We start from the raw sequence: 22,353 nt of genomic DNA, 5'->3' as shown, positions 1-22,353 counted from the left end.
TTTATAATAACATATTATGGTATATAATGTAAAATATAATTGTTTTAGCTACAAAATTTCAATATAGTATTAATATTGACACCTTTTGTGTATATTACTACAGATGTGGGTATCCGAAGGTGTAATATAATTAAGAATATCAACCTGAAACCAAAATATTGCCTATATCAAGAGTACCCCACTCATATAAACAGCTTGGAGATCGTTTGAGGGTAACTAACGAAATCCTTCAAGTTTAAGTGTCCCTTCACTGACGGATGACGTCTTTAGAAAATGTATTATAGAACGATATGTTAATTATTGTTTAGCATATACCATGTGGCGTAGAAGTTGTCACTTGAACTGAGTACATCCCGTACGAGATGAGGCTATCCGCCAGACCGAGTACGGAGCGCCCCGCCCACCTACACTATATATGGCGATATGTAGCAGCATAGCGCTGTCTGGTGTCTGCGCATGCGCACTCACTCGTCTCATCTCACGTAATCCGAGCGTAGCGTATGCGCAAAGCAGTCACAAACTAGTGTCGCTAAAAATATGTTAAAACACAAAATCAAAATCAAATAGTTTATTTGCTCGTTACAGTTAGCATTGCACACCACAATCCTACCACATTCAAACTTACAACCAATTCATAAACTCGTCTCATTTGTCCATCGCAAATCTCAACCCACATCCAGCGCCGGAGTCTGTCAACGAATTGGGCGATCTTCCAGTTAAATCTAGAAACTCGTCAATGCTATAAAATGCGTTTGAAGCTAGGAAGCGTTTCAAGAGTTTTGACACCTTGGGCGTAGGTGTATTTTTTATAAAATCGGACAATCTGTGGATAAATTGAACACATGGCAACACAAGCAAGTGCTCATTAACTACCGTTCTATGTCTTTCAGCACGGTAGTTATCTCTCTCGCATGTATCATACTCGTGTATGTCTCGGCCCCTGACAGGGTACATTTGATATACAGGATAATGTTGTTTCCAAAATGTAGATACTGGAGAGAGCCAAAAGTTAGAAGTGTTTAAATGCTGTCCTGCACGACTCTCCGAAGTTCAATTTGGTGATAACTCGAATCGCCTTTTTTGCAATCTGAACAACCTCAGGAAATGGCTGTTTGCACAGGCTCCCCACACACCACCCATAAGAAAGGTAGGTGTAAGTTAACCCATAATATGCCGTATTCAATAACTGAATAGGGCAATATCGAGCCAGGGATCTCAAGACGTATATTCCTGAGGACATTTTGAAACATACATGGCCAACTTGATTATTCCAAGTCAACCCTCAATCAAGAAGTATTCCATGGAATTTTGAGAAGTAGACATTCTACAATGTGGAATCTGCCGTCATGACGGCCGAACCACATTGGGAGTTCAATTGTCGCAGTTTTAAATCCAAACGTTTGATTTCGATGAGTTTGTTTTAAGATTGAGGCTACTGAAGTGTTGCGATTAATAAAAGTTTGTTACTCCAAACCTTCTTCTAGCGATTTATCTCTGAAACAGAGTCCTGTCATCAGCACGTACATAGACAATAGTTCGATATGTGGCATGTTCATCAGTGATATTTGGCAGAGCGTTAGCAAAGCCTATACTCAGGGTTGTATCTCGAAAATATATTGAGCAATAAACTGCTGTATATTTTGCTCAACAATCACTAAGGGTAAAATCCCTCTTCTGCTTGTCTTATCATCGATCTGCATATATATGTTTTTCGCAGAATATCACAAGAAGAACTTGAGCTATATACGCTTGAAATTGTTTTATTAAGAGCTGGCTGTAGAGAAATCACTGCTCGAATTTTCTCACATAAGAACAATGCTAAACCTCGTGCAATTTCATCCCCCTTATTTTTGATCGTAACGGTGTGGGAGATGTCTCATTTTAAAGGTATGATGAATACGCATCTAAACGCTGTTTAACTAAATTAACTCTAAAAATATCATTAACTACCTTTAAAAAATATTAAACTTATTAAAGTTAACACTTTTTGAATATTTAAACAATGAAATACTAATATATTAGTGATTTTTACTAAATAACCAATAAGAACGTCGAAAAACTTTAAAGTATTTGGATGCGTATTGACCCTGTCTTCAAAAATTAAACATCTCCCATGATTCGATTAAAATTAAGATTGTAAAGATGTTTGAAGTTTAACATTGTTCTCATGGGGCTATAAGCAAAATGGCCGTAGATAACAATGTATTTGATGGTAGTGCATGTCTATCCATAGGATTTGGCTGAGCGTCAGTAGGCTGGCAGAACGTACCTACCTGGTGATGATGTACCACCGTTATGTTACAAAAAGTTAACTTGTAATCGAAAATCTCAAAACCAGGAGTAAAAAATAAAAACTATAATATTATAATTGTCATAATGTTTACTAAACGACAGCTAGTATACATTTGGATTAACATTAATGCGTTTAAATTTGAATTTCATTATATTACTAAATTGTACTGTGTGTTACTAATCCAAAGGTGGAAGATTAATATATCTGAAACTTTGAGAAATTCTCATGTTACTTTATTAAGCATGGCAGGATTTATAAAGCACTTCGGTAAGTGGATAAGACCGAGCTGTACAGGACAAAGACGGCCGAGAAGAATGGTGCTTTGATAAACGATAAAAGCTGTAGTTGAATGGCTGAATGAGATGGCTTGCGGGCATCCTGAATTGTCAATGAGGCCTTCATCTGGAGTAGTGTACTCAATAGAGGGCTTCCAGCGGAGTTACAATAAACTGCCTCACTTGTGCAAATAGGGCCGTAAGATTTTTAAATTTAGAGCAAATTTTAAAATGGCTCTAAGGAACAAATATCTAGGTTGCATCAAACATCCAGTTTTTAAGAAGATTTTCTTATTGAAACTAAATTTTCCCATAATCTCCAACTAAATCAAGGTTCAATGGTCACTCAGGAGCATATAGTGGTAAACAAATCCGAATTGTGTCAGATCATGTAATCATCTATCTCCAAGTCTGGAAACTTATAGCTTTGATTGTATTGCATTTTTATTGTGTAACTACTACACTGTCAAAAGTTATAGCAAAAGTTTAACATGCTTCTATTGTGTTTTGTACCTTCTCTGTCCCTTATCCACAAACATCTCCATGATTTGAGCTTATAAAACTGTTATAGGTTCAGTAATAACATGTATTACTCTCATATTCAGTAAGGGCTGTTCGTATACCAATACAAATATCTTTTTAAACATTGCCTTAGTAAAGGTCACTTAGATTCTAAGATATCATCAGGCCTACTTTTTTTTAACTATGAAACTAACTATTATATTAGAAATTTTTGCAATGCTTGGAAATTATAATCCCTTACACTCTTATCAAAAATAAAATCCATAACCATAATATATTATTATATTAGTTCGAAATTAAGAAAAATAACAAATACTCAAATTCAATATTTTACTACGTTACAACCCGCACTTACTTAATATTTCAAATAAAATATACAACTTTTGAAGACGTATAGTATTTGATATTTCTACATAGTATTAACATTTCTCATTTTATTAATAAATCACCACTTTTAAACGTAACTAAAACCATTATAACTTCAAAAATGTAAACTGGTACAGATATCGGTTATTTAAATTATTTTACAACTGAATTAATTTATAACTATATACAGTACACGCGTGTTATGACTATATACAGTACACGCGCGCGCGCGCGTGTGTGTGCGTGCGTGCTTGCGTGCGTGCGTGCGTGCGTGCGTGCGTGCTTGCGTGCGTGCGTGCGTGCGTGCGTGCGTGCGTGCGTGCGTGCGTGCGTGCGTGCGTGTGTGTGTGTGTGTGGTGTGTGTGTGTGTGTGTGTGTGTGTGTGTGTGTGTGTGTGTGTGTGTGTGTGTGTGTGTGTGTGTGTGTGTGTGTGTGTGTGTGTGTGTGTGTGTGTGTGTGTGTGTGTGTGTGTGTGTGTGTGGCGCATAGTAATTTATAGAACGTTTACAGCAATAGGTATTACTTCTAGGGACATTGTTTATGGGAAGTAAATGTCCATCTTAATTTAGTATACTTAAAAGTACAAATTGGACTCCTTACTTAAAACTACACAAATTGAAAAAGAGGTTTCAAGAAATATGATGTGAGTGATTTCATTTTTTTTAATAAAATCGTTAATTTTTACTGTTTGTACATATTATAATTCATTTCAATGTATTTGGGAGTGCCGATGGCCGAGCGGTCTAAGTCGTTGGACTTTGGGTCTGAGTTAGAGATAGCGCATGTTCAAATCCTGTCTGTGACCGTTGCACTTTTTATCAGTACAATAAACTTCGTATAGTACTGTGTCGACTCTCCCCCTTATTCTGTTTGATACGATCCTCACACAAGCCAGTGGCCCATGAGAACGGACAGAATAAGGCTTAAAAGGGGATCGGCCTCTCCTTTAAAAAATTTTCAATTGTGTATCGTTATGTAAAAAACTGTTTTTAATAATATTGTGACCACTTACAAGTCATTCTGAGAAAAAATAACTTTATATGAAAGATCCCGTTTAGGCAGAACAAGCATCTGATAAGTATAGACATAAAATTGATAAACAACTTGTTTTTCACATGTACCAATAGAAAATATATCAATGTAGAACATACATTTTATAATCATAATCTATCAAAACTATGTTTGACAAAAATTATTTGTTGAGTATTCAACTTCCTTTCATATATCTCATAAGGATAGTACAATATTATACTACTCCTAGCCATCAAAAACATTAAAATTGGTCACACCTAAAATTCACACGCCATCGTCTACTCGTACAGTGAGCGCGAACATTGGCAGACATTTGTGCAGCCAGCGGCTGTCAGGAATGTACAACAAACTCCCACTCTGGCGGCTGTTAACCTCTCAAGGCCACCGGGTTGCTGCTGAATCTCGCTTGACACTCAAACCAGAATGGTCTAGTGGAGCACTACCAGCTAAAGTGTTCCCTGTTGCACGTCTGTTGAGACAGTCATCAATGACCTCGTTACTTCTAGGTATAGCAGCAGAAGATACCAGGTGTCGGAAATGTACAACAAACTCTCACTCTGGCGGCTGTTAACCCCTCAAGGCCACCGGGTTGCTGCTGAATCTCGCTTGACACTCAAACCAGAATGGTCTAGTGGAGCACTACCAGCTAAAGTGTTCCCTGTTGCACATCTGTTGAGACAGTCATCAATGACCTCGTTACTTCTAGGTATAGCAGCAGAAGATACCAGGTGTCGGAAATGTACAACAAACTCCCACTCTGGCGGCTGTTAACCCCTCAAGGCCACCGGGTTGCTGCTGAATCTCGCTGGACACTCAAACCAGAATGGTCTAGTGGAGCACTACCAGCTAAAGTGTTCGCTGTCTGCACGTCTGTTTACACAATCGTCAATGACCTCGTTATTTCTAGGTATATCAGCAGATAGGACATTGGGAATGTTAACAGTTCCCTATTGCCACGACCTTGGATACTACACGGATTGTTGTTCGCACAGGGAATCATGGCTGGCGGTCATGGTTAGAGGTTCAAGACAGTCTAAACATTTTTTAAATCAAGAAGATCAAGAAAAGGTGTCCATAGGTAGTCCTGATTATGCCGTTTACATCGTTTATGAAATCGGATGACAACAACGATGTAACCATATTTCAACCTTTGTTGAAGATGTGAAGATCATCATCTAAACATGCTTTGTGTTTGTTATGAGAGGAACCATCCGTCAGGGTTCTGTATTAGATGCTCAGCAAGAATTCTATGGCCATCTTCTCTATTCTGCCAATGGTTACAGAGCATGTCCATGGTTACGTCACATGGACACGTTATCTCGAACGGATAATTATCAACCCAAGTGTAGAGATAATTAATGTCACTGTAAATATGTAATATGTACCCGGACACATTTTAAGTTAGAATCCTGGTTTCACTGGGAATTGCTACAGGAGTGATTTTGATAGTGTAATTTTTAATAACCTCAGATATAAACGAGCAAAGCCGCTGGTATCAAATCACAAAAAGTCAGCTTATATGGAGACCAAACACAAACTCCGAGGGCAAAGTAATCTTCACATAAACAAGTATCTTCATAACTGGTACGGAAACAGCATTTATGTCCTCTGCAAATGGCAGTTAGCCAAGTGACTTGAATAAGCCATACAATGGATGAAAGCACAGATAAATATTCCCACTGAATTGCTAAATATACAGTGTTACAGATTCCTTCCCATCTCACTATACTAGTGACATTATAACATTTTATAGATTTAAAAAAACTAAAAATGAATAAAATTAGAAATTATTTTTAAAATCATCAGTTTGTAGTTTTTTTAAATAAACATTAACAAAACCTTGCAAACTATAAATCAACATAACAGTGATATGAAAACACAAAACTCTACGCATTGCCGAGTTTTACATCATCAAAATGGAATTGTGTGCAAATGTGCAAAAACCCGGTTATTTTACAGCAACGTTTGTTCTGAACTATGTGTTTAACAACAATAAAATTTTCACAAATCACCGGATCAACTGCTATAGCAGATCACTTTCACCGACTCCGATCTTTTTCAGTGAGGTTACGTGGGCAACAGCAACTATAGGCACTTAACATTGGCAGACGTCCATGTCTCCCCCCCCCCCCCATCAGAGCCCACTCACTGCGTGTAGGCCGGCCGGTCTCGTTCTAATAGCCTCACTCACAATCATATTATTCTATTCATATAATATGAACTATACCAATCCAACATGAAGTTCTCATTGATACGGGAATGATTACTCAGCACTCAACAAACTTTTGGCTCAATCCATTAATTTTACACTTAAATCAGTTATAAGGCACCGTAAAAATGTAGTTTTATCACAAGTAAACTCAATTTACAAAATCTTTATTGAAACTAGATTTTTTAAACTTGCTATTGCCCATTGCCATTTATATTCAAAAAAAAGTTATTAGACCGCAGCAACTTATCTCCTCAAGTTATCCCTGTTTTCCTCCGTGTTGCATTTATTTTAGTAATTCATTCCAACATCGCAGCCTGTGTCTTCTCCCATCCTTATTTCACATTCCAGTTTTTATTAAGGTCCTTGGTGCCTATTCGTATATTTTTTATGATAGCCATAATGTAATTTCTTGACACAAATCTCCAATCTCTATTTTGTGCCAATCCAATACTTTTAGTTTGGACCATCGCTGCTTTCAAAGACATATTTATACGTCTAGCAATATTATACGATGATTATCACTTGAGTCAAGCGGTGCTGGGGATAATGCCAGTCGTTTGTTATAGCTACTGTAAATTATGGTTGTGAACGTGATCTGAATGTCAAAGTTTCTCTAGTTGTAGTATACTATTGTTGCGGGTTTGCTTAAATGAAACACTCGGCGAATATTGCACCCACTAAATATTTATCAATCTTACAAATAAATCTAAAAACAAAATCTTTTAAAACTAGGCTGGCTTTAACTAAACTATTTGTTTACAAAATTTATTAACTGTCACTAATTTATTCTGGCACAAACCACTATTAGCTAAATTGACTGACTAATTACACTCGAGACTATATTTAACACCGACACAGGCAATGGTTATTAACACAAATTCAGCTGTCGCGAGTATTATCACTAGTTTTGTCGCTTCACAAGTTCACTTCTGGAGTTCAACCCTCTTCGCTGCGTCCCTCCAGTTCCTTATAAGGTCACTGGCGCTCTCTGAACAGTCAAGTGGAGAAGTCCCTAGCCCAATAGACGAGTGGAGGAGACGGCCGGGACTTACTGACCGCTCCCCATTCATCTGTTATCCCTTTGTATCGGGGGTCGGCCCGCCTGTTCGGAACGTTCTCCCACACTCTCTTAACGCTATGGCCAACATTTCTCTACATATCATATATTTAACTGCCAACAATTTCCGTAAAAATTAGTTCTCTAATTATTCTGATCCCATACAATACAGATGAACGTAGTAGATTTTACCAACCAGTTTGCAAGTATTACATTCCAATAGGCCTTCTAGTTCTAACACAGTAACTAATTTTGAGTGTCTTTACAGATTCATTATCTTATATAATAATTAAATTAATAATTTTAAATTCATTCCCATCTTTCCTTTCTTGAATAGGACTATATATTTATCATAGTATAAACCACAAATAATATATTGGCTTCTTCTTGTACTAATATTTTACTTTTAATCTGTATAAAAGAAAAACAAATGAAATAGTAGGAAGAAAGTAAAAAAAAAGAAAAAAGAAAACCTATTCAGTTGTAGTAGTCAAAAAATCCTGGTTTATGACAATTAACAGTAAATTAATGAAAATAACAGGTTAATGTAATTATTACAAATATTTTTACCACCATTTCAGTCAAATGTATTAGCTGTAGAGATGGATGTAATACAACTCACAATGGGTGGTTGAGTATATAGTAATCATGATTCCACTGTGCCAGCAGACATATATATATATAGAACTACTATTCAGTCATTAGAGTCTATAACAGAGGCTGTAATTATGCTTTTATTATCATGTCACTATTCCAACAAAGGACATCAACTTTGGCTATTGCAAGTCTGTCATTGTTCCAGCTGACTGTTCTTTATATTAACAGTGTTATTATGTTCCATTAAACTTAACTTCCTTCAAAATCAATCTAAATATTAAAAACTGTATAAAATAGAGAACAAATTTAAAACTGCATATACAAAATTCTATAAAATAATATATAAAATACTCATTCAATTGAAAATACATATGATTTAATTATATTATATTTAATTTGAATACAGAGCGATATTTGTGACCATTGAATTTTTTATATATTGCACTAATAATATCATATTTCTGTATATTGCAAATATTTTACTAAGTAATAATTTAACACAGATTACAATTATTATATTGCCTATTTATTTATTTTTGATTGTATCAAATAATTCATATTTATAAAATTATCAATAATAAAAGTTCCATGGAATCTTCAAAACGTCTGATTGATAACCAAAATTAATTAAATTAACATGTGATTTTTGGTGAGTTTTTTATATTTCTTGTAAAGTTTTACACATTTTAAATCTTGATATTGGCTAAAAATACAAAATGTAGAGAATGTCATTATAAATAATGTACTTCTGATTTTGTTTGAAGATAAGATACAGGATGACAAACAGTTCAGAAATTAAGTCAGGACATGTAAAACAAGACTATAACCCCCGGATTATAGAATGTCTATAGGGTATATATACCAAGTCTTCCAAATTGTATGTACACTGAAGGGATCTTGGAAACCATAAGAGATAAAGCAAATATTAAATGGATAAAGTTGTGAATAATAACAAAACCAACAAATAAATAACAGTTAAGTTAATTAATTATTGGTTGCATTATTCACTCACTGCGCTCAAAAAATGATTTTTGCACATATTGTTGGGATGAGCTATTATATACAGCAAAGGCATGATTGTAGAGTTGGTAAACTTGTAAGGTTTATGATCAGCTGTTTAACAATGTATAATTATGTACAAATATCAGGTGATCAGTCAGGTTTACTGACCATCCAACTAATAGAACACAATTTCTCTTCAAACAACCATACAAAAATAGAGTTTTTATTATTTATTTGATGAAAACCACAAGGAAGGTATAACATATATCATAGTGTTTTTTTAAATCAGTAAAAAATTTACTTTCTTTTAATTAAGTAAAAAAATGGGTTGTTGCGTTAAAGAAAATTGACTTAAACCCTACCCCCATGATTGTTGGTCTTAAATTTGTATTATTATAATATTTAAAAACTAGAAACATTTCATGCAGATTTCATGTGAAAAATGTTCAAATACAGGTACTAATAAGAGCACTGTGACAGTTTGAAGATTTTTACCAAAAACAGTTTTGAGTGCAGCGAGTGTATGACAACCAATAATTAACTGAACTACATTAATCAATACTGCATTGATCCTCATGTGTAAACAAAGTAATGTTACAAAGACAGAGGATTAAACTAGGATGTACTTTTCAAATTTATTTAAAATGTTTTTCAATAGCAATGAGTGTCTGTACACACCAATACCAAAGTCGTTGCATAATCCATAAGCCAAGACGACATTCTGTATTCTTGTGAGGTCATTCATATTGCCAATACATCAATTCAAAACTTACACTTGAAACTAAACATAATGTGATGCAAAAAATATTCTTGTTCAAAAACATTTATAATGACAGGGAAACCAAATTTTAAGACTTGACCACTTTAACATAATTTTGTTTGTACATTAAATTAATGATGTATTGGGTTAATTAAATTCAACTCTGGTATTTCATGTCAATATCTTTGGACTTTTATACTTTTCTATCATTGTTTATAATAAAATTTAGTCCAATAATATATTATTTAAAATGTCTACTACTCATAAAATTCAGCATTTCCATATACAAAAGGGCATAAAGGAAAGGTTTTCTGTTCTACATTACTCAGATATGGCAACAACATTTCTAGACACATTTATACAACACACAAACAAATAAAATAAAGTGTATTAAGACATATGTTCCATTGAGTTATCTTCATCTTCTGATGCCTGAACCATTTTCTCAAATATCATAAAGATATACTTTTCCATATTCTTGTAAGATAAATTATTCATATTGGTAGACACAACATTTCACAGCTTGCATTTGAAACTAAATGAAGGCTGAACGCATGCTGGATTACAGGTTGTCACCAGAGGCTTCACGTTCACCCCACAGTGGAAAACATCCTGGCCCAATGAACGACTTTTACCATTTTCAATCCCCATAAAGCGATAGTAATGTTGTAGTTTCACACAAATATCAACCATTTAATTGTGCATATAGATGTACACAAACAAATATATAAATCTGATTTCGTCAACTGATAAAAGAAACTTTGCAATACTTTCTGTGATCAATTATATAATAATCACTTTTTCAAAGGATCAATCTTATATCCTACAAAAAACAACCTCCATTTAACACGTGATCATTTCTTGCAAAGGATCAGAACCTGGTCAGTTCAGATTTGAAAAATCTATTAATAATGTTGAAGACAAAAAGATACTTTTCAATATCGTTTGAAAAAAGAACTAAAAATTTTAGTGATAACAAATGTTGTAGACATGGATTATCAGACAGACATGTGGACCTGGAGAGTTGGTAGGGGAAGAGATATATAGTTGTTATCATATCAGTTGACCTCTGTATCAGCGTTTTATCAGTGAGATAGTACTAACACTTACAAAACCTCACACCTCTACTAGCTAGACCTACTTTCTTGGTATCACAATATATGATATAATTACGTGCATTAAAAAAGGAATTTGTTTTACTAAAGAAAATGTAATGATTCAATGAATATTTGACCCTGAAGACTCCCAAAGACAATTATTTCACAATTGCATAGCAAACATCAAATTGTGTAACCCTAAACATTTTTCATCCATACCATTTCTAATGCAGACATTAATTCATTCAACAATCACATTCCTTTCACTCTTCGCCATGTAACCCAACCCACTTTAAAAAATGCATTTTACGCATATCTTATGATTATATTTCTTAGAGCACTTACTGAAAATTTCTGCATGACTTCACCAAAAATGACACCCGAGTTAAAAATCACATACCGTTATATGTGTATATATAATATATACGCCATATATTATATATTATAATTTGAGACATGTAAATTCCATGAGAATAAATTAATTATGTCAGTTGTAAAAAATATACCTCCTTTTTCCCACTGAGCCGGAAGACCAATTATTTATTGTGGCAGGTGTAACTTACTTATCATACATTATCAAGACTATCATATATTGTTAAATATGTACTTTAAAAAAGGTGAGGATATTGTCTGTCAAGATCTTTATCAGTTATTGTTTTGAGATAAAATGTTGCCCTGATGTTAAATCAATCCCGGAGTTGTTTACTTAATGATTATGGTGATGATGGATGTAGATGCAGTTACTAAATTGTCAACAACATCAATAAAATAGTCATTGAATATTTCAAATGCTCCATATCAGTGGTCAACTAAGAGGGGGGGGGAGGGGATTGCAGGGAGAGAACATCCCCAAAAGCCCTAAAAACGTTTAAAATATACATATAACAATATAACAGCAATCCATGTTGCTTTAAATACAGCAGTCTAGTGTTTTGCTCTGAATTAAACATGTCTAGTTTATTTACATTTAGATTTATTCCATTGCCTACTGGTGGTCTAGTTTATTTACATTTAGATTTATTCCATTGCCTACTGGTGGTGTGCTCCTCAGTCAGACTCATCCCCCTCCCCCTAAAGCCAAGTCCTAGTTATGCCACTATATGTATCTGAAAATAATTCATCACTGAATACTAATACTTACTTATAATACAAATATACGCAGATAACTCTCTCTTATTCCAAAGTTAGTACATTTCCATGTTGAGATAGAACAAATTTTTGTATTTCAAGGTATTGTTAACCATACAGATTTAGCAGTAGAGTTTAGTCTCCTACACTGACTACGATGGAGTCGAAGACTCTTGTACTCGTACTCAAAGACAGAGCAGGGCTCTTGATCTTCAACTGAGTACACTGTAACAAAGTGACAGCTAGAATCTGTTGTCTATCTGTGTTTGAAGAGATGGCAGAGTATCTACTCCTTTGCTTGATAAGGCTTTTGAACAGGGAACCACATATTTCCATGTTGTCATTCAAGTATTTCATGAATTAAGAGTTTGTTTTAAAATTGCTCTAACAAAAGAAACATCTAAAAAATGTTGTTTTTAAGTTTTTATTTCTAGTGTTTTGTTTCAACAAAATCTTTGAATTTGTAAGAGCTAAAATGAAATGGGTTACAAGTAACAAAAGAATGTGTCATTTGAGAATTTTGAGAGTAGTGAAAGGGGGGGAGGAATTTTGGGATGGGATTTTGGAACTCCCCTTGGGCCTGGATAAATGTTCGACGATTAAAAAGGTGTATTTCAAAACATTTATGAGCACTAGGTGTAAAATTTTAAAATTGTCTTCCATAAAATATCAACCTCAAGATTATGGCAAGACTACACAGAGAACTTGAACTCATTCTACATTCATCCAATGTATTGACTGTAATACCTATGAATAAAGAATTATCTGAATCTGAATCTGAATTCCCTTACTAAAACTCCATTGACACAGTAACAGTAGAAATATAGTAAGCCTATTTTAATTTTATAATTAGGCTAGTTAGAAATTTTGTACCCTGTTTAATACAAATAAATTAGTTGTGAAATGATAAACAACGGTTATGAATTAAGTTAGTTTTATAAGGAACTGCCATGATTAAATTAGCTCCTCAAATGTAGCTAGTAATATCAGGCCCAAGGTCCTATAGTTCGTTATTGGCCAGTTGGTCACGGGATTTAATTGAGAAACAAATTAGTAGACAATTTCAGAAGAGTGGATCAGTGGCTATTTTAGGCATGTTCTTGTATGCACCTCCTACTAAATCACACAGAGCTAGATTACAACTGGAATTGGTCACTCTTCTATCACTGCGGATGATTGTACATTCCATAATTAGGTAACATGTGCACAACAGGATTAAATTTGGCTGAAATTGATGGTTTCTGTATTGGTCCAGTGGATTTTCAATTATGGGTAGCCAACTGTACTCTTGTAGTACATGTCATTCTATTTGTAGGTAATGAAATACTTTTCAGAAGTATCAATCAAAAACAGGACACCAATCTGAAATGTTTCTCAAACACAGACAAAATAAGTTCTAAAACCTTTTATTTATTACCCTGACAGTATCTGACAACAAGCTACTTATTCATTTGGTGAATGAATCAATTTTAACAACTACTGTATTATAGGAGTGACGTTCTGTAATACAGTTTGAAAGTATAAATTATTGCTTATAATTATTTTTGGCATGCCAGATAGAAAATGACTCATGAAAATGTGTACTGGCAATAGTTTGTTTTAGACTGAACAATACACAACTATTAAGTCCATGATATATATATATATTCAAGGAAGAAAGATCTTTTAAACATTTAATGCCGTAAAAACTGCAATGAGAGGCATAAGCTCGGTCATTAGCTAGTTATAGAAACAGAGGAATCCAGAGCTCAGTAGAATTGAGGAGGAGGATAGTTTCTGATATATAAGACAAGTATGATAGATAAAATGAAGGCGCAAAGGCCAGAGGACTTCCGGTAACAGAAGGAATTTACAGACTTAAGCAAAAGAAGAAAACTTACAGACCAGAAAACTCTAAGGATCAGGAGTCTACTAAACCAGGGTTGGAACCAACAAAATGACCAGGAGACAAACAAATCATGCCCTGTCAGTTACAAAGTAACATGTAAATACACACATGTTTTGCCTGCAACACTTTCACCAAACTATACTATGTAAGATGATTTCCTTTAGAATGTTAAATTTATGATCAATATTGTAACAGGAGTAATATTTGTTTAGATATTTTAATTTGAAATATTTAATAATCCCAAGTAAAATATAAACAAAAACAAGGTTATAGCCTATATGCAATTTTAAGTGTATAATTGCTGGTACAAAAAGAGTTAAATAGTTGCTAAATTTTAATACTGTAGGCTACAAGTCCAAATGTAAAAACTGTAATGCAAGTAAATATTCAACTGTATATTATTTAGCATTATTAAAGATCTTGACGACAAAAAAATGGTGATGTTAATAAAATTCAGCTTTTAAAATTGGCCATTTAGAGTGTTTGGACATAATCACTTTTTGTTCAAGCCAGAATTACAGCCATCAAGGGTTTTATAAATAATCAAGATGGATAGTTGTAAAATTTAACCAAATCCCAGCACATTATTTTAGTTCAAGGATAACCAACAATAAAGTTAGATAAATGTTTACCGACTGCTACAGAATTCCAAACGTGGAGCCAGATTGAATGTTCAACCACTTATGGGAAGAATGAGTGTACCTCTAGTTAAATTCGCTTCTGTACCAGCAGAGTCATAAGTTTCTCTTGCTGAAGTAGTGAGTACATGCAGCCTATAACTAACACAGAAGGGAGATTTAGACTGTGTCGCAAATAGCCTGGCAGCCAGGCAATACAAACGCTACAAACACTGCTGCTCTAACTGATATTTCCCATCTAAGAATAAATGTTCCAAACCTGTTCTATCAGTCACAAGGTACAAGTCATTTCTTCAGCACTGCTGGTCTGAGAACAGTTTCTACTGGAATAAACAAGGCCGGCATGTTTGAAGTGTACAGCTATCTTAGCCGGATTTTACTTATATAAAAGGTAGTATTTCAAAGCTAAACTTCTTTTCTAAAGTGTATTTTATACGTAGTGTAAATTAAGTCCCGATAAATATATGGGAATATTCCATAACGATGTTAAATCTTCACCATACCTATCAAAATACTTTTTTGGACTTTTTGGAGGGTAAACATATTTTCTCCCTTTTAAAAATGGAGGTAGATGATGGAAACTTTAAATTTGAATTGCAACTTTCATCTTATAACATGTCATTTGAAAGGTAAATTCAAAAGAAACAGAATGTCATTAACAAAACATCTCTAAGACGATCCTAGCAAACGTTATGGGCAAACAACCCCTTACATCTAAAGGTGTAAATTACGTCCTGATACGCCTGGATATATTCCAAACGGATTGAGATATTAATTTACAACCTTCACCATACTTATTAAATTACTTTTTGGACTTTTCTGAGGGTAAAAAAATTTCACCTCCCTTTTGAAAGGGGAGTACAAGGGAATGACTTTAATTTTTTAAGTTCCAACCCTTATCTTATGACATTTCATATTAAAGGAATATACAATAGAAACACAATGACACTAAGAAAACATCTCTATGTCGTTTCTAGCAAAGGTTATGGTCAAATAACTGAAAAAAATAATAATCTGTATGGATAATGCCAATGTCTTGCGCATATCAACACAATGCATGTGTGATATCTTTTAGTTAGACCTTGAGGGGCCCAGCTTATTCCTTTACATGGTATCTAATGTTTCTGGTGTCCTCAGTTTTGGTAAGAGGTGTCTTTTTCTATGTGAAATGACAATGTAAGGGATTATTTGCTCATAACGTTTCCTAGGATCGTTGTAGAGATGTTTTGTTATGTCATTGGCTTTCAATTGAATAGACCTTCAAAATGACATGTCACAAGATAGGGTTTCAAATTTGAAAATTTAAAGTTACCCCCTTTGAAAAGGGGGGGGCTGAAATTTTGTACCCTCAAAATATACAAAGAAGTAATTGAATAAGTATGGTGAAGGTTGTACATTGATATCTCAATCATTCTGGAATATATCCAGGCGTATCAGGACTTAATTTACACCCTTAAATGTAAGGAGTTGTTTGCCCATAACTTTTGCTAGGATCGTCGTAGGGGTGTTTTGATCTGATGTAGGTTAGCCTGCATAATAGGTGGCAGAATCTACATAAAAGTTTTAGCAAAAGAATTCATCTATAAACATTAAATTGACTTATATCTATCATCTAAGCAATTTTGTACTTTATATAAAAATTTCAAGAGGAATGTACACAACTTGCATGCATGGACTCACCATGGCCGTTGTTGGAGTTGGGTGGAGTATGGGGCGAAGGGATTGCACTCTGTCCCTGTGTTAGAATGATCTGTGACTCCAACTCCTGTAGTTCAGCATGCAGCTCTCCCAGTTTCGAGTTGGACTTTTTTACTATGTGTGCAACATCCGAGAGTGACTTGCGATCAGTGGCAACCTCGCGCAACTTCTCTGCCCCCTCCTTGATCTTGAGTTCTTTGCGTATCTCGCGACGAATGTGTTCCTTGAGCTCTTCAAGCTTGTGTGGCAGAGCCGCTTCTGGCACTGACTCTGTCTGCAACCCGTATTTGTGGCTCAACTCGTACAATACAGGGTGCCGGATGTATTCCCCCTGTAACACAATCATCAACATTAGCTAACATATGTCCTTGATTCTGTACATCACATTACCATATGAAAATTACAAAAACTGATATTAGAAATGTACCTTAGGGCAGCAGAAAAATAAGAAAAATTAATTTTCCTAAATTCTGATACTAAGCTAATTTGAATAAAAATGTAATCCTTTGTTTAATCCTCTTAGATCAGTGATTTTTTAAATCAAATTTTATATTTTATCTGTCTAATTGTATAGATGTAGAACCACATCATTAATCACTGGGGCAATTGCTCAAATTTAGCATGTATAAAGAGTCTGCTAATACTGTCAGATTTGTTTTAAATTTTTTATCTCAAATATTTGTAGACTTTAAAATATAAATGTTAAAAATAATAACCATAAACTGATCCATATATAGGCATTTCAAATAAGTTTTAAACAGTTTACATTTTACAGTTTTAAACTTTAATACAGAGGTTCAACCCTACAACTCGCAATGGTGAATATTTATGCTGGCAAGACATTTTTGGCATCTTTGAAAGGTAAGACTTTCAAAATTCATAAAAATATAGCTTTCATACTTACTCCATAATATTGCGTATTGTTATATTCATAAGAAAACCCCCTCCCATATTAGTTTCTCATTTTCTTAAGCGTTTAAGCAAACTTCTTATCTTTAGGCAAAGAAAAAGCATTATATTAAAATACTCAGCATATCTTTCTGGGTGTAGTTACAGATTACATCATACCCTGTATAGTAGGATTCACAATTTGACTTTCACACTAATGTTTCCTAAGCTATGCATGTGTCCTATGACAAGAACTTAAAAATGAAGCACAAGTTTCCATTTCAGTACTAAATGTATACAATGCAGAAGCCTATTATAAGTGCATGTTAAACTAGTTCCAGAGTAGTGAATTATAGTAGCAAAATGATACTATGTTCTAATAAATTCAGAGAATAAATATCAGTTAACAATAATTTTTCAGTGATATATAATAATTAAATACTGTGAGGTTTATATAGAAAGCAAGTAGGCCTACAGTGCACACTATTTTGAAAATTTAATAAATATTAAAAAAAATTGTATTATTATATAAAAAAAGGTATATAAAAGTTTCTGAACACACTTTAAACTCTTATTTCATCAGCTCATCCTTAACATAACATCCCATATGTGATTATAGCCATAACTTAACAGCATCTGTTTTGTCATCTTCACTTTCGTAACATCATGAAATCCACGCTTGATGGTACCAAAATGTAAGAGGTAACCACACAGTGCCAAGTTTAAATTGAATGGCATGTGATCAAATTATTTTTCAAATTAGCCTTTGAATGACTCACAATCAACATGAAGCTAAAGAACATAATTACTTGACAGCATTCTTCACCTTTTATTCTATATTTTATGAAAAATGTTTGAACCATTGTATTTTGACAGTGTTTCTGTTATATGTGGCAGTACAATTCAGCTAACCTAATTTTCCTTTTGTTTACAATCGGAATAACAGAAAACTGTTAATGTTGGTGAGTACACTAATTTTTTACAAATTGATAAATGACCACAGAAAACAGGGATATTAATATAGATAACCTGGTTGAAAGCAGTGACCATAGAATAAGATGCTCCACAGATTTGGATTAAACAGACTTTACTATACCCCAATAAATAATTAATTGTAGCCCCTCTACAGATTTTGCCTAAAACCAAGGTAAACAAATATCTACCATCCCCCACCATGAACCATTATAAAAGATATAAAATTTACCATTGACTCAGCAGTGCAAAACATGAAACACAATCTACTATCACAAGACGTCATAAATTGTACTTATTACGAATCTGGAAGAGGAACACAGATCAGAAATATTTCGAGGGATTTTCAAACCAGCAATTAATATTTCATACAATTTCAATATAGTAAAGCACAAAATGGAATAATGAGATCACTCTAATGATAGAAAAGACTACGCTATAAAAAAACTTTTGACCGTAAACTCAAAATACTTTGAAAAAAATAGACATAAATCTTACAGAAAAATCTCAGGTCTGATCAAAATTCATTTGAAAATTAATAAGTGATAGAAACATTTAAAAATAAGAAACCTCTAAAAATTAAAATGAAGAATAGCCACTACCTGCAAGAGATCCAAACCATACCTCATAACAAGATATAACAAGTGACAATCAATGTGAATGGATAATGTCAGTCAACATCTGCACGTAAGAGGAAGGTGGACTGGAGCTAAATTCAACATTTACAAGTGACAATCCTTAGCACAAATTAATGATAATATAGAGATAATTATCAACTTTTTAATACCAATTTCAGCAGAAGAAGACGGAGGTTCTTCCCAATTGAATTAGTAATATGAACATAATATTCCTGTGGCAAGTAGTGCTTTAAACAAATCACTCTTACGAGGAACAATTTCAAAGGAACTAAAACTTGCAGAAATTTACCCAAAATACAAAAGCATCTGATGTAGCTCTCAGTACATATAAATCGTTTTTGTTTCCACAATTTCAAAAATCCAAGAGCAACTAACTGCTACACCATCTCAAGGAGAACAATTTCCTTACTCATGAATAACATAGGTTTGTAAAAGACAAATGGACAGCAACAGAAGTAGTAGAAGAATATAACACAACTATATTTCTAGACTTCAACAAGGTTTCTGACTGTCATCAATAGATCAAAGGCTAATAGTAAAAAGGTTATTATTATATATCTGGGAAACTGACAAAACATTAGACTAGTTATAATATAAAGAATAGACCTACTGAAAGAAGTTGGATATTATGACTTAGTCACACAGGAAACAAAAAAGTTCAAAATAAAACGTGAACAATTAAAATTGAACAATCGCAGTTGTGGTTGAGGTGATTGAATACTGCAGGTCTCATTACTTAGATTAATCTTCCATGTTTTATTAACATACTATAACTTCTCAAACTACATTCAAAACTAATGTTTCCTTCAACAGCAACTCGGATAGTTAAAGCTGCATCACCATTACATGGACACTCTGCAAACTCAAGAAACTCTATTACACATCTGTATGTAAAACTTAGGAAGGAACTTTGGATTTTGCTCTAATCCAACCAAATTAGAATTCTCTCAAAATTCAAAACAACAATATTCTCCCAATTACATAATAAAAATTCTGCACCAAAACAAATTGGATGAACTTACGCTCATTTGCGAAGAACTAAATTCAAATGTATTCGTGGGTTCAGATTACATACACAAAACAGAAAACATTTGTCATTTAAAATACAAAATTAAATTGGTAAATCATTTAATTGCGCAACTCACTCATGGGCGGTGTGACAATACTTGTTAAGAAAAACCATAACATTTCATCCTTTTGTTATAGTTGTTTTGCCAAAGAATTTGGTTTTGAAGAAGCAGGCATCCAAATCATTTTTACTTCAATTGGTAAAATTGTTATAATTTGCTTCTACAGATTTCTACTAAATGTTGAAAGCTGTATTAACTCTTTTTAAAAAACTTGAGCTTCTATTATTTTTTTATTTTCCAAAGAAAATAAATTTATTATTCTTAGAGATTTTAACATAAATGTTCGATCCACACATACCCATCGACTCTGCGACATTCTTTTATCTTTCGGCCAACATTAGTCTGTTTTTAAATTCACTAATTCGAGTTTAACCAAATCCTACACACAGCCATCTCACAACTACCAAGAGGCCAAGATTTATGATTGCAAACCACTGCCCGAACCTCCAACATTTCAAATCCAAAGAGTATTTCATAAAAATAACATCGAGGAACTAACAAAATTTTTTTTTTTTAATTGGGGTTTTTTGTGGATATGTAGGTTTAGATGACATGTTCAGTGCATTCACACACTGTGTCAACTATTACCTGGACATTTTGAGTCTGTTTGGACGGTTCAAAGAAAAAGAACAATTTTCAAAAGAACAGTTGCTTTCCCCATGGAAATTTGAAATCCATAGGAAATCTTACATATTACATCTCAATATTTATAAATAATAATAATAAACATTACAAAAAAAGTATAGAAAAGTCATAAGAGCAGCTAAGTTTATAACATCAATGAAACTTTACAAAACTGTAAAAATTTATCTAAAACAACCTAGTCAATAATCTAAACTTCTATTAAGTCGAATCCAACCAGAAGTTCAAAACAAATTAAAATCAAAATGGACAGTGCAAAGGCCAAAAACTCTTCAAACAGTGTGGAAGAGTTCAACTATTATTTCTCAACCACATGTTGTCAAAGTGCAATGAATGTGAAGGTCAGGATTATCTACCCTATTTAAAACTAATGCTTGCTATCACAGATGTTTGTGTTAATAGCAATACAAATATTATTACTATTATAAAACTGTTATTTACACTACTGACACTGCTCTATTTAAAGGAAATAAGTAACAAAGATCGTCTAGACACCGTTCAGTTGCATTTAATATGACTAACACATTCACTGCGGCTCTATACTGAATGATCTGAGTAGCCTAATAAAACAGCACATGCACTATGGTGTCTGCCACACTCAATGTGCTCAACAATACTGTCAAACAATAGACAATAAAAAATTCAATTAGGAGCTAATCTTTACAAAAACTCATAACTATTAAAATTGCCTTCCAGAAACCACAAGTGTAGAACCAGGGACATAAACTTAGGGTAACAGAACAAAGCCTATCATGAGAATTCCATACAAATACAACTTCGTTACTAACTAAATATTAGTACAAGAAAAATGAATAGTAGCACACTCAAGTGAGAACATCCATACTATTCCTCATTTAAGACCTATCTTAAATCCAGTCTAATTACTAGGACAAAATTATTGCAATCCTTTTAAGGGTGTTGTTGTCCCCAAACATATTGACTATCGGAACTCTAAAGGATCCCAATTCATATTCAGAATTCTCCAGAATTCTCAACTCCCTCTCATGACTGCTCAGGATGTGCCAACAACCCTCCTTGTAACAAGAACAGGGGAAACAAGACCTGGTGATAAGACAACCCTCATACACAAGGTACAGGAGGAGCAAAACCATCTGAGCTGTGGTCATCATGACACAGGTGAGCAATGTTCTTCAAAATAGCCTAATTCCTTAAGTAAACTTATAAATAAAAAAAACTTAATTCCCCTAAGATACTGACTGCTGGAAAGTAGACTACTACCTACACTATCCAAGAGTATGTTAAATGAAGGACAACGTATTCAACATACGCAGATTGTGAAAAATGTACATATATTTAACGTTTGCTCTATTCTCTAAGAATATTATCTATTAAAGAAATACCCCTACTATGTTAGTAAAAAGGCAATGAACTGGTAAAACTAGTTCACAATATTGTATGTAAATTTTATATAAGTACATTATCAATATGCCAATAATTTAATGCTCTCTGTGCTTTCAAAATGAAATGTATATATAAGCTTACTGCATATAAAAATTA

General features: G+C 33.7%; 1 protein-coding gene across 2 annotated transcripts in view; it reads right to left on the bottom strand.

Annotated features, from left to right (window-relative positions):
- LOC124367009 (serine/threonine-protein kinase N) overlaps positions 1–22,353 on the bottom strand; it is a 148,902-nt gene that overhangs the window by 119,737 nt on the left and 6,812 nt on the right. For both annotated transcript variants that reach the window (XM_046823680.1, XM_046823689.1), the window contains exon 2: positions 16,548–16,896. In XM_046823680.1, the coding sequence (XP_046679636.1) occupies positions 16,548–16,896 (349 nt within the window). The remainder of the gene's footprint in view (positions 1–16,547; positions 16,897–22,353) is intronic.

Source organism: Homalodisca vitripennis, chromosome 1 (assembly GCF_021130785.1).
Source record: "Homalodisca vitripennis isolate AUS2020 chromosome 1, UT_GWSS_2.1, whole genome shotgun sequence".
In the NCBI taxonomy this organism is placed as follows: domain Eukaryota; kingdom Metazoa; phylum Arthropoda; class Insecta; order Hemiptera; family Cicadellidae; genus Homalodisca; species Homalodisca vitripennis.
Note: the sequence above shows the minus strand (reverse complement) of the source record. Positions and strands in the feature narration are given on the sequence as shown.